This window comes from Anastrepha obliqua, chromosome 3 (genome assembly GCF_027943255.1).
Source record: "Anastrepha obliqua isolate idAnaObli1 chromosome 3, idAnaObli1_1.0, whole genome shotgun sequence".
Classification (NCBI taxonomy): Eukaryota; Metazoa; Arthropoda; class Insecta; order Diptera; family Tephritidae; genus Anastrepha; species Anastrepha obliqua.
This window is the reverse complement of record NC_072894.1, coordinates 132,275,369-132,289,815: the sequence shown is the minus strand read 5'-3', so window position 1 is coordinate 132,289,815 and position 14,447 is coordinate 132,275,369. Positions and strand designations below refer to the sequence as shown.

The following is a 14,447-nucleotide window of genomic DNA, read 5'->3' as shown; positions in this document are numbered from 1 at the left end:
TTGCATAGAGGGTGCACATATCTTTACATTCTTTCTAGGCACATTTTTGCGCTAAAGTTGGGTCAATTATAGCCCTTCCCATGGGGAGTTGAAATGTTGGCAGGGGCGAGCATTTCAATATTTGAGCATTTCTGAAATTATTTCAATTTTATTGTCAAATCTCCATGGTTTTTTTTATTTTATTTTATAACTTCCAGTTAATGCTGGTATTTTGATCACCTCACACATGGGACTCATATCTGCATCTATGGGTGAGTATGCACCGACTTAAGCCTAGTAGATGCTTATTGTCAGAATTTGGTATAAAGAAAGGCGCCGGTATGTACCCACACACATACACATATTACACATATATTGTATGCCTACATACATACCTCAGCTCGTATTTTAATATTTGGAGATATGCATATGTATGTGTGTTGCTTCCTGCAACATGTTTATTTATATTCAAAAAACCGTAACACAATTCCTAATTTTACTTTACTTTAATGGCCGGAAGCGGATGTTAATACATACATACATACATACATACACAGGAAATCGCGGCTGTAACGACATCCTCACACACGTGCAACCGACTGGGAAGGGTATACGCAGACACGCAGCCACGCATAAAAATTATTATTCTTTGTAGCTTCCTAAGCTCTCCTCCCCCCCTTTCGCTGCCTTTTGGCACCCACCAACTTTTTTATTTACTTCATTTACATTCGCCATTTCAATTTGAAATTGTTTTGGTGCACTGATGGTTTGCTTCACATATTGTTTTTATTACGTATGCATGTATGAGTGTATGTATGTACGTATGTACATATGTAATTGCTTTCGTGCCGTGCATTGAAGAAGGGTTGCAAATATTACGGTCATTATTCGTTACTATTGCTGCCGTTTCTTGTACTCATTTCCACATCCTTCATAGAAATTTCCTGTTTTGTAATTAATTTTTATTACACACATAAAAACGTTGCCCTTAGCCAAGTGCTTGAGCAAATGCTTACATATATATAAATATATATGTATGTGCCTATCTAACTGCATAATAACCTAAATTGCAGTGACTTGGGTCAATGGGCATTCCAGTGTTGACTAAAGACATGAAAAAGTTTTTAATTTTCTTCGTGTACGCCCAGGCGTATGAAAATGCGGCAATTTGATGATTACTTGTTGGCAGTAAAATTAAAAGCTGAATTGTTTTGGAAGCAGAAATGCTATTTAAATTCATTAAAACTTGAGCTGCCTAAGATTTTGGAAACTCACAGGAAATGGTTGCACGAAATACGTGCATAGCATGCGATTCCTCCCATAGTTTCCTTGAGACGGTGTACAAACTTTGATGAGAGATTTTTGTTTTTCAGAGAATATCTTACCCCCACTCACGCCTTTTCACTATATCAGACTGATCTAACACGCACGCCGGTGGACTGGAAGGATTACGAAAAGCCAAGTTGCGGAATTTGGTGTTTTTAGATTTTTGGCTTAACGATAAAATGGGTTGAGAAATTTTATTTTATTTAGCTTCCAAAAAAGTTAGCCTTTACGATAAACTCTCCGAAGACGGGTGAGAAGCTCATCGACTTTTTCGGATTTGAGAGGGCTTGTGAATAGGTGGTTAGTATCGTGAGGGGTACCTTCACATGCTGGACGTATTTATATTGGGTATGTCGGGATCGATTCTGGATAAGTAGGGGTTTGACCTGCTACAGTATCCAGAACGTAATTGAGCCAAAGTAACGCGGGTTTCGCGGGGTAGCCGGAGCTCTTCGTCTGCAATTGGTGGTGGTTGGACTCCGATAACGGCATTCAGAGGTCGGGAGTTTAGGAAGGTGGTAAGAACCTCCTGATGAATATCGTTTAGTGCCTGTCTGCATATTGTCCGGTCCAGCAGTTGTAAATGCGTTTTGTCCTGGATCTTGTCAGAGTAGTTGAAGAGTCATTTAGTTATCGTTATTGTACAATAGCTGCATAAACATTCTCCATAGTGTGACAGGACTTGGCTTGGTGCAAATCCTGATTGTTGTTGTTGTTGTAATAGCATAAACATTTCTCATACATATACGGTCAATGCTGCTAAGGTGACAACCCTTAGCTGGATATAATTCCGGGTCGTTCCGACTGTCTTGGGAAATCCTGGTCGTTCCGGTAAAGTAGAGTCGCCTGCTATTCTGCGCTATACATAAGAAAGTGCTTAGAGGTTCCAGAGTCACATTGAAAGCCGCATTGATAGAATTGTGCAGAACGGGTATTGGAAGATCCTTATCGGAATTCGGTATCCCTAAAAATAGTTAAGTAAAATACTGCAAAGTAAAATACTTCCCACGACAGTCGGCTCTACGTTATCGGAACGACCCGGATTTATATCCAGCCAAAGACTGTCACTTCAGCAGCATTCTCCGCATATGTATGGGGGATGTTTATGCTGCATTAACAAAAACAACTTCACAGTAAGATCGACTCAAGTAAGATTTCTGCGATACCCAGTTTCTCGCTATGAATGAAGGAAAATCACCTAAGCATAGACACGTCTCAAAAACTTTTTAGTGAGAACTTCAAAGTGTTCAGGTGAGTTCTTTAGCAAACCAAGCTGATGAGTTTTTGTTGTGCTGCCGCTTCTGCTAGAATTGTGATTAGTGCTGCTGTTGCTGTATTTTGGATTTTGATTGGAGTTTAGACTGATGAAGATGCCACATTTAGGTTACTGTTTCGCTAATGACGCTCTGTTTCTCTTCTGCAACTGTCTGTGTAAAATATGGTCATATAATCTGAAAGTTATTTTACGTAATTTTTTTGCACTTTCGCCCTGTGATCATAGCCGTGTTGTGTGTATGTATGTTAGAAAACAGATGCCTCGTTGAGAATTGGAATATATAATAACAACAGCATGTTTTTTTAGTGCGTGTAATTCTTAACTCCTGACCGAGTTATATTTCAACTATTCAGACAGGCAAACTCTCATTCTGACCAACTTTTTCACTTTATACTAAAAAACAAAAGCTATTCATGATTTCAGAAGCCTCCGTGTCTCTGTCCGTGTTTCAGTGATATCAGCAGCTATGTGAGTTCTGTTCGTGTGAATGCTGAGTAGGTAGTGCCGGTAGTGCTTAACCTTAATTAAGTATTAATTCTCTGAGCGGTAATGGCGGATGAGGCCAGTCAAGATTTTCTATACTGAATTCGAACTTGATGGGAGTTGCCTGCAATCTATTTTAAGGGGACAGATACCTGTAAAATTTCGCGAAAAATTTTTTTTTTTATAAAATGTTAATATAATCCTTTAAGAATATGTCAAAAAATTTTTCGAACGTAAATTTAAGTATTTCTTATTGTATATTATTGATCGTCAACCGTGACAACTCTATTCTTTGCGTTCGAGCGCTGGGAGAGGTTTGGTTACGTTGTATTCAAACTTTAGACGCGTTTTTCTCAAAACTATATTTTTCGAATTGGCGTACACGATAACTCGAAAAGTTATTGATCTCCCTGAAATTTCGCACACATCTTTTCTATGATATTACTTTCTATGTGAATTTACAAGTTTTCAAAAGTTTTTCGAAGCGAAAATAGTAGGAAAATTCGCTCCTAAATCAATTTTTGTTTTTGAAGCATTTTATTTCGCGATTTTGGTTTTTCTATTTTTTTTAATTCATATAGAAATTATGATATTAATAAACAAAAAAATGTTTGGTTTTTTGTATTCAGGTCACTGACGCCGATGCTACAATGTCCGCCGATTGAGAAGCCCCGCTGAGACCTTCCTGGAAGAATTGAGTGTACATCCGCCATTTTAAATTATTAAACATTTTATATTATTTTAAACTTTATTTATAAACTGTACGCCAATTTTGAAAAAAATATATTGACTTCTTCGTTTTAAATAATTTTAATGAAAATCAGTGAAAATATGGACGTTTACAGGTATCTGTCCCCTTAATTTTTGCTTGTTTCAGTTTAATTTAATTTCTACTTAAAGCTCTTATTTTTCCATTTTCATTTAATATTGATATTTGTATTTAATATTAAATTATATTTTTACAAGTGTATTCAATCCTAAACAATTAAATTAAAATGCATATTAATGTTAAAAAAACCAAAAATATTCATCTTTAAAAAACTTCATACCAAAATTTGTAGCATTAAATAAATCTAAAAAATAAAAACATTATATTAATGTTAAAAAACCGTAGATATTTGATTTAGAAAAACGCATATCAAAATTTTTAGCATAAATAAATCTGAATTTTATTCAATTTTTTTTTTGAATTTTCTGTTTACTTGATTGTAGGCTTCAGGCTAAACCAATTCTCAGAAAGATTTAAAACCATGTCCAAAATATTAGGATCGCTCGATATGGTATTCAGTATTCCTTTGAAGCAGCGTCAGTGCCGTTATTTGAGGAACACGCCTCGTACCTCTCATAGTGTTTATCAACAACTCAACGCTGTTCGGAAAAAATGCAAAGAACATTCTGTTGCGCGGCGGTCCGGAACATTTTCCTTATATAATGCAAGTATATACGCACACACATACATATGCATCCAGTTTTAGCAATGAAAAACGAATTTGCTTTAATTCCTTGTTACTTTATTTAGCAATTTTCAACATTTCAATTTAAAAGGTACATTCTGTACAAATATTGTAAGTAAAATAAAATAAAATATAAAATTAAAATTAAGTAGTTTTTTATCAATTCATTTAGTAAATATTTTGCTTTGCTTTGCTTTATTTGCACATTTCCTTGCAACGTTTTTTTGTTTTTGTTTTTTATTTCTATATGCAGGTATGTCAATACATATGAACATATTTACATATACACATAGTAAGTATATATATATATAAAGATAAATACAATAAAGTATATATTTAATAACAACTTATTTGACTATCAAAAAGGCACCTGAGTTTAATGTATATAAAGTAGTAAAATTGTATGGTATGTTGCTGTGTGTGTGTTTCTTTTTATTCTCTCATCTTTCCCGCTTCTGCGATTCCCGTACGTTTTCCATTATCTAACGCTTTCCATTTCGCATTTCCCATTCACTAAAAGCATTTGCTATATTTTTATGTACTTCTTTGTTCTACAATTCTATGTTTATGTTATGTTTTTTATGTTTGCTTTTGTTTTTCTTTTCAAATTCACATTATTTCCTTTAATTCCCTGAATAGAACGCATTCATTTGCTGCTCTGCTGCGATTTGCTTAACTTTTCATATTTCATTACTTCCTGCACTGCGTTTCACTTCGACTTCACTTCACCTTCTTTCACTTTACTATACTTTGCTCTACTGTAGTTTATTCTGCTTTACATTGTTTCGCTTCAACTATGACTAGTGTCCAGGTGTTGGCCAACCACAGCAGTGGCCCCTGCAGCTACTCTTTTTACAATTCCGTCCTGCCTTCAACTTCATCTTCATTGGCGCCAACTGTTTCCACCTTTACTTTATTGCAGTCAATTGCGAAAGCAGTTGTGTTAGATGAGTTGAACCATGGCGGAACAACTGTGCGGGGCAACGGCGTCGTCGCGTTCAACCTGGCGTCCTTGCATCACATCTTATACAATTGCGGTGGTTCTTTGGACGATGGCATGCCGTGGTCGTACTTGCCCAGTTCAGCCTCATACAACAGATTGTTGATGAGATGCTTTATGACAATCTTTGCCTTCGGGGTCTTCAGCTTGCGTATGGTGATGGCTACGTATTCGCCGAAAACACCATACTCATCGTTCGGGGTTTGTGTGTTGTTGTTGTTGCTGCTGCTGCTGCCAGCATTGCTTTGATTGTTGGTGTTAGCTTTTGGATTTTGATTGGAACTTTGATTGTGCAAATTGCTGTTGCTGCCATTACTGTTAAGATTATTGCCGTTGTTGTTGTTGCTATTTTGACTATGATTATTGCCTGCGGCGGCGAAAGCTAGCGCGCCGCCAACCCCAGCGGACATCAGCTCACGCTCGCGCGACTTGGAGCTCGCTTGTGCGTTGGAATGTTGCGTCTGCGTGTGCTGCTGTTGTTGGTGCTGGTGTTGCTGTTGCTGTTGCAATTGTAGGTGTTGCTGTAAGTGTTGTTGTAGCCCCAGTACGGGCTGCTTGGATGGCGAGGCAGTATCAACGTGCAGGCCAAGCAGTTTACGTTTGCGTCCACCTACACTGGAAGACATTGGCAATTCAGCCATTGGTGGCAGTTTGTAGTAGTTCACTGCTGAGGCTGTAAGTGGAGTGACGCTGCACGGACGTGGGTGTTGCTGCTGATGGTGTTGTTGCTGCTGCTGTTGTAGTTGTTGTTGTTGTTGTTCGAGCATGACTAGTTCACCAGTGTCACCTTCGATCTGCATGTGGGAGAAGAAAGAAGAAGAAAAGGGCAGGAGTGAAATGTGTGGAATTAGTCATTCGGTTGCCGGATGAAGCTGAGAGAAATCGCTACGGTCGCACAACTTACAATTTCAGTTTTCACATCGTCTGCGCTGATGTTGCAACAAAAGCTTTGTATATCGGCATCGTAATCGGCGGCAGTGGCTGTGACAGAGTTGGCAGCGCCAGCTCCGTGGATACCTGCCGCGCCCGCTGCTGCTGTGGACCGCGCCTGCAAGTGAAAACCAGTTGAACATGTCAAGCTCTCGCTCTAACAGAAAATCAAAAAGCAAATGTAAATAAGCTTTTGTTGCTTTGTTGCACAGGGGCAGCAACAACAACAAAAATTAAATAAAATAAAAACACATACTTAGTTGTTGCAACAACAACAGCACCAGACACAATGTCATGCATATTAATATAGAAATTTTATAAATGAAAAAAAAAGAAATAAAAATAAAAATAAAAAGAAAACAAAGAAAATGAAAAAAATACGAAAAACCAGCCACAGCACTGATTGTGACTACAAGTTCAACAGCGTAGTACCCGCATGCCAATGCTTTGGCTTTGGTTATTGTTGTTTTTGCATTCATTTTTGTAGCTGTTGTTGCATCAGCTTTAGTGTGATTTGGTACTGAGAATTAAACGCACGCATACACACAGCAAAACTTAAGCACATGCATCGATAGCCGCACGCACACAGCAAAGCGAATTTGTTGCCGTAAGCTTATCAGCAACTGCAGGCCAAGTTGTGCCAGCGCTGCCAGCGCAGACGTTTTTGACAGCAGCGAATGCCGTAAAGCGCGCATTCCGTTGAAAATCACACAGCAAATGCCTGCCTGGAAATATGTATTTGTAGCGCAATTTCGGTGCAGCAGTGAAATCAAATTTTAATGTGCAGATTTGAAATGAATTTATTCGGCGGAAAGAAGAATTTTCTTTATCAGATTGTCGAAAGTATTAATGTGGAGTTAAGTTTTTAGTTGGTTTTGTATTTTCGTCAACTGCTTTTGTGGGTAATTATTTGAAGCTTGAAAAGATCGAACACATGGAAGAACTGTAAGAAGGGAGGCTTCAATAGAGGCATAATAGTTGTATACTTGTATACAAAGTTGTTCAAGTTTTTATGACCCGAAAACGTCAAAACGTTATTCATGGGTTACATTTTTCTCATGATGAAGTTTAAAAACAAGAAATAAAAAATTAAAACGTACTACCAGAATTCTGCGTTAGTGGTCACATCTTTATTATGTTTTAATTATTTATTGTATTCTATATTTAGCACATAAATAGCAAAAGGCATAAATGGCTAACACATATTGAAAACTAAAGCGAGTTAAATACAGAATGACATACTTCTATTTTCATTAATTTTTACAAAACACCCTTTATTTTAACTTTACTTCAAAGAGCTGACCTGAGGCTTAACTCAATTTGAAAATTGTTATGTGAAAATTTCTACTCGAGTTCAAACTTTTATCGATGTAGACAAAATGTTTAGATCCCATTCCAGTGGACTTATTAACTCGATCTAAAAAAGTGCTTATGAGTTCAATTTATGTATTTTTAATATAAGGGAAGAATAAATATAGTATGTCAGCCTACATCGTGGGTAGTTTTGCGAAAAAAATCTTGCCTTACACGCTCGCAAGATAAACACACGGCCATGTGTAATACATTTCAGTCTGATACCCACAAAATTGGCTTCCTAAAATGCTGGTTTGCCTGCGTTTCTTGTAAAATGTGAGCTGAACTGCTTGAAGTTGTCTGAGAAATGCAGGAACTTAAAATATTATGCCACGCCGGGAATGGGAAGGTTTACATTGTTTAATGGAGATTGAGGAGAAAAAATGATGCTAGTACGCTTTGCAAGAATACACGCGAGAATGGATCTAAAAGTTCCTCAGTTGTGTACTACTCATATTTAAGTTCAATATGTAACTCAATGCCAGTTTTGTTATTTTTGGACGCTAATTTATTGCCATGTGTTGAGAAGTTCTTAGGTGTATTATTAGATACAAAATTTTGGTCTCAATTAAGTATTTGTTTTCGTTTTTTTATTGGTGACCGAGAAATACTATTTATTCATATTTCGAGTATCCTCTGAAGAACTGAAGTTGCTCGCTAGCTTACTTGTAACTCTGTTTTTCTAATTTAACACAAAAAACTTAATATCAAATTTACTAATTTTGGGCATTTGCTTCCTGTTCTCGCTCCAGCAGTACTTGCAGGCGAGTCATGGCAAGTAATCTAATCCATTTCTTACTGGGTTAGTAATGTGTCGCAAAGTTGCGCGACGTCGATCATGCATTCTACGACTAAAGTTAACACTACAACAAAAACAATGAACGAATCATATGGCACTGAAAAGCAGCAGCAGCTGTGGTGACAGAGCTTCAAGCTCCAACATTGCAGCGCAATAAGGTACACACAACACTCGGCACGCTCAATACACGACGGCAACGGAGCACGAAACAGGCACACATACACACGGCACACGTACTACGAACGCACAGTCAACGTTAACAGACAGCTCACACCTTCGGTTGTACAGCTCATCAGCATAATGTGAACAAGTCAAACCACTAATACAATAGCAGCAACAAAAGCATATATGCACATACATATGTACATAGATAGACAGACATGCTGACGAAAGTAAGCGCAATCGAGCATTAGTGGAGAGTACAGAGATGCATATACATAATATATAATAAAACAAAAAACAAGGCAAATGTAACAAAAATGAAAATGAAATAAACAAACAGAATGGAATATCGACAGCCCCAACAAAACCCTACAAAGCAACAGTACGAATATTAAAAAAGTGGCAGCAGCTAATGACAGCAGCAGTAAAAATGTACTGCTCTTACCACCTCTCACCGCCCGCAAAAATGTATTCACAACAGCACAAATATTGACAAATGCATGCACATACATACATATGTTCATATATACATACATGTGTGCATAAATACTTAAATGCTCGTCTACTTACCGCAGTTAGTTGTTGTTGCTTTTGCTGTTCGTCAATAGTCCCAGCGACATTCCGATTTGCATTGGCTACGGCGGCGGCATTAGCGGCTGCTGCTGCCGCTACAGCTGCGGCTACACGCGCCACCAAACTATTGCTTGCGGCCGTCGAATCGTCACCATCGGCAGTGGCGACGGTCTGGTGGAGTGGTGTGGTAGAGCCGAATGCATGGGACATTGTTGTGCCACCAACTGTTGCGCCATTACCAAGCACACCTACGCCACAACCGCCAAGACTACCTGCGCCGCCTGCTGTTGTCATTGTCGCCAGTCCACCAAGGCCCATTGCCAGTCCAGCGCTGCCGATAATTGTCAACGCTGGCGTCGTCATTGTCATCATGGCCATTGCATTGTTGACGTTCATATTACTGCCACTGCCATTATTGCTGTTGGCATGCATGTTGCCATTACTGGTGCCGCAATGTGGCAATAATGTAGCCGTAGTTGTTGTTGTTGTCGTCGCCGCCGTTGATACTGCGCTATGTGTAGTGGCCGACATAGTGGGCAGCGATTCGGTCGCTGTTGTGGTTACATTTGTTGTAGTTGTCGTTGTAACTGGTGCTACACACGCTGCATTAAATAGCTTACTATTGGCGACTATTGCCGCCGCAGCGGCTGGTTTCATGCCATATACAACCGTAGTTGGCAGTTGTGATGGTAGTGGGCCCGCACCCGTTGCTGCTGCTGTTTTTGCAGCGCTTACTATTGCTGAGGCTGTCGTCACACTTGTGGCTTGTGGTTCGACTTTCAGCTCGTCAACTGTGGTTCCCGCCACCGCCGCACCGTTTGCTCCAGTCGTTACTGCGCCACCGGCGACGCTCTCTCGCGCACCAGCGAGTGCCGCTGCTTGTATGGCGCGCACAGCGGCTGCGTATTTATCATCTAGCTCGCCGCTCTCCCCAACACCGTCACCGCCATCATCACCACCACCACCACCATCCACGCTATCATCGCGTAACAATGTGAGTTTCTCTTCCACTTCGTCAGCCTCTCCCTCCGCGCCGCCTGCTGTTGCTTGCGCGTGTTGGCCGCGCACTGCTGCTACAGTGCCACCACCGACGCCCCCGTTGCCGCCTTCACCGTCAAGTATGAAACGTATGGCGTCGTATGCAAACCACATGGGCTGGTAGTGGACACCTTTTTGCCTGCCGATCATCACCTTGCCATGTTCGCGATGAAATGATGAGCGTAAGCTTTTAATTTTACTGCGTATCGAGCGTATCTCTGTGCCATATTTGCTGCCTAACAGTTTCAGTGCCTCATACTTAGTTTGCTTGATGTGGTAACCTTTTGTGTTCGGATCCCATAGTACGCGATGCATGCGGTAATCTTCGATGAAATCAAGTATGGTGGAACGTGACCATTCAACGCGATCACTTGTAGGGCTAGGCAGCGATTCCCCGCCCACGCCGAAAGTGGGAGAGAGTGCAGATGTGCCACCACCACTGCTACCGTTGGTCGCCGCCCCCCCACCTGTCGCTAAGGCAGCTGCATGCAGCGCAGGCAGCGCCACCGACAAGGACATGGAGGACGGCGATGGTGTCGGTGGCGCCCGCTTGTATGTAAGGCGCGCTTTGCGACGGCGGCGAAGCTGTGGCGGGGGAATGTTGTTGGCTTTTTCTGGTTCTAGCGGGCACACAGCCGAATCGGTCGTCGTCGTCGCCTCTTTATCACCTTCGACCTTAGGGTCTCTGACCCGTTCCGTTAATGTCTCCGGCTCCGTTGCGGGCGACGTCGTCAATGATTTCTGAGTCACTTCAGATGAAGATATAGAGTTAGTTGTTGTATTTGTGTTAGATACTTCCGTGTTGCTGCTGCCTAACTCGTGGTACTTACTATTACTTACGGTATTTTTATCGGCGCAACAGGTGGCAATTTTTCCCAAAACACTGCCTGTTTTCTTTTTGCCAAAGTTATAAGCGAGTACTTTGCGCGTAGCCGCTGCGTGCCGCCTTCTACCGCGTTGTCTTTTCGTTTTCGCCAGCGCTGATACCACACTAACGACTGCTACAGCAGCAAAGGGACGCTTATTGTCTCCTTCACGTGTTGTACTGTTATTCGTACTACCGTTGCTTATAGTGGTACCTACGTTGTTGCTGTTAGTTGTGGTTGTGGTGGTGGTGTAATTGGTGTTGCCGTAGCTGTGCTTATCTTTTTCCGCTGATGCCTGCAATTTTTTTGGTAACGCGTTCTCTTGCTGCTGCCGCGTTTGGCGTCGTCGCAGAGGGCGATTCGTTGAAGCTATAAACGGGTAAGGGACGGACGATTGCCTGTTAATTGTTACTACTACTGCTTTCCCGTTAAGAGCGGTGGGATGGTGCTGTGCCTGTGGGAGTTCGGGATTGGGGGTAGGAATGGGGGACGTTAGCACTGCGTCCTGCGTGGCCGTGTTGCTGCTGCGTTAACCTGCGTCTAGCAGCGCTATCGAGTAACCTTCGTGGCGGTGGAGTTGCCTTCGCCTTATTCTGAATGACGTCGGTCTCTCTTTCCTCTTTGCCTATCAATCCAACTCGCCTCGCGTCAGCCTCGTCGTTCGATTAGCCTGTACGCTCGTGTGTTGTTTATGACGTGTGTGTGTGATGTTGGGCTCGTACGTCGTGTCGTGCAGCCGTCAGCTGTATTTTCACTCTTGTTTTTATTGTCCGAATATCTGCTTGCCTGGCATGCACTGGCACACTGGCGCTTTTGGAGGTGTTTGCAGTTTTTTCTACTGTGGCGCGGAGCAATGCTTGTTTTGTTGTTATTTGTATTCCTCTGGCTTCTACTTAGCTTTCGTGTTGGCTACACTTCTACTTTTGTTCTTATTATTATTGTTGCTGATATACTTGCTTGTGTTGTTGTTGTTGTTGCTGTTTTTCCTCCACCGCTTGTGGTTACTGGCTCGTACGCTCGGCTGCTTGCTTGCCTGCCTTTTTGCTTGTTTGTTTGCTTACTCGCCTGATAGCTGACTTGCTCGCTTGCTTTTGGTATTGTTGTTTCTCTGTTGTGTGTTGCCTGCGCGTCCGTTCCGCAACAACGTGTTGTGCTATGTGCAGCCCGCCGTACATTCGTCGTTCACCGTTGAAATCACGATTTGTACTAATTTCACATATTTAAACTGTGTGTGGCATGCTCCGTCGTCTCCGTCTCCGTCGCTGTCGTCGCGGCTGCGGTCGCGTTATACTGCTGGCCACTTCTCGTTGTGCTTGCTCCACTCGGCGTGGTGGTGGTGGTGGTGCTGCTGCTGTTGATATCGTTGTTGTTGCTCTAGCTGTGTGTTCAGCTTGTCGTGGCCGCACTTAGAGTTGCTGTTTTCCGTTGCTGTTGCTGCTACCGACGGTTGGACGATTGATTGCTTGCTCACTTTGCCACTGACTAACTGCCTTACCAACTGACTTTCTGACTGACAATCTAACTCATTGTTGTTGTTATACAAATAAGCGCACGTTTGTTTTTGCTTTGTTTAGATTTTTAAGTTTTCCGTTTTATTTTAGCTAATAAATACTCACACATACATATTTATACTTATACTTTGATATCACTATTATGCGTTTTTCCTACTGCTACCGCGACCGCTTCGTCTGCCTCACTGTGTCACATCGAATTGTCAACGCCACTGCCAGTGCCATAACCGTACTGTAGCCTCCTCGGTCACCTTTAACGCACCTTACTCTCTCCCACTTTATACTCACCAACTCTTACTACTGTTACCTTAACTCCACGTTTTCCCTCCTCTCTGCACTTTGCCAGGGCTGTTGTTGCTGCTGTCCCGCACTATTCCCCACCACTCGCCACTTTCCACATTCAACAGCACTCGCCGCTGACCCCTTTGCTGCCCGCTGGGTTATAAGCTCTAAACTGGCTCTCCGCGCTCCTGCTTTACTTGCTTGCTTCTTTCCGTTCGCTCGCTGGGCTTTGCTTTACTCATATCAGTTTTTGTTTTTCCGCTTGTATGTTGGAGCTTTGGAATAACAACGGCACTGGCATTAACAACTCAAAAAAACAGCTACAGTAACAAAGTTGAGTAGCAGCCAAGACTACAAAAACAACATGCAGGGGGAATTTTATGTTAGCTCGAGGCAGCTAGCAGCCGCAATTGCATTGGAGTAGCGCAGTATAGCGGACACAACAAAAACAACTAAAAAATTTGAATAAGTCAAGCAGCAACAACGACTGCTGGTGAAACAACAACAACAATTACGGCAATCACACAGACAACAGTAGCAACAAAAACAGCAACCGTAACTCAGCTGTGCTTTTCTGTTGCCGCCTCCCCTTTGCAGTGCTTTGTCATGGCATGGCTCGTGGTGCTTTTTGTGGTGTGGCAACTGTTACCAGCACTGCTGCCTTGCATGAGTACATGAGTACGTAGTTATTCAGACACGTACATATGTATGTATGTATGTTCGTATATTTGTGCTAACATGCATTTAAGTGTGTATATGTGTGTGCGTTCGGTGTCTCCACATGCAAGCCTGCTAGCATGCGCGCTGTACTCGTATGTACGATTGTGTCAGCTTTTTCGGGGTCTCCATCGCCATTAATATATTATTGTATTTGTTGCAATTGCTGGCTACTTGGATCGTCAAAAATCGGAAAATACGACAAACTACAATTTTTTGGTGTGTTGCCGTTAATGTTTGCGTTACTCATTTGTATATGCACTTGTTGTTGTTATTATTATTGTTAAGGTTTCTTGCCGCAGCTTTTATTGCTGTTGTTATCTTTGTGGTTGTTAAATGTATGCCCTATACATTTATGTAAGTGTGTGTGTGTATGGCATTTTTGTTTGTTTTTGTTGCGCGTTCGCTTTTTTTCTACTCTTTACATTGGCATGTGGCGGCGTTGGTGAGTTTGTTTTTGTTATTGTAAATGTTTTCGTGTGTGCTACCCCTCTTCCTCCTCCTTTGGCGAACTATGCTTTCGTATGAGTATTTGCTGCCATATTTATTGCTTCTCAAGTGTGCATGTGCCTGTGTTGTGTGTTTACTCGCGAGCGCGATCATTTGCGGCAACAACAAAAATACAAAACAGTAAATGTTTCGAAAATACAGCATTAGCAATGCCAACCAACAACAAAAAAACCAAACAGCGACAACTC

The 14,447-nt window shown here is 41.6% G+C and overlaps 1 protein-coding gene across 2 annotated transcripts; it reads right to left on the bottom strand.

The window, feature by feature from the left end:
* Positions 1–4,553: 4,553 nt before the first annotated feature.
* On the bottom strand, positions 4,554–13,109 carry LOC129240253 (putative uncharacterized protein DDB_G0277255). 2 transcript variants are annotated; one of them, XM_054875935.1, is made up of 4 exons: positions 11,204–13,109; positions 9,333–11,122; positions 6,423–6,566; positions 4,554–6,312 (listed from the first exon to the last, which is right to left on the bottom strand). In XM_054875935.1, coding segments are annotated over exons 1-4 (2,712 nt in total). In that variant the 5' UTR covers positions 11,205–13,109; the 3' UTR covers positions 4,554–5,535. The 2 variants fall into 2 exon arrangements, with proteins under 2 accessions (XP_054731910.1, XP_054731909.1); XM_054875934.1 differs by having other exon boundaries at positions 9,333–11,768.
* Positions 13,110–14,447: the final 1,338 nt, after the last annotated feature.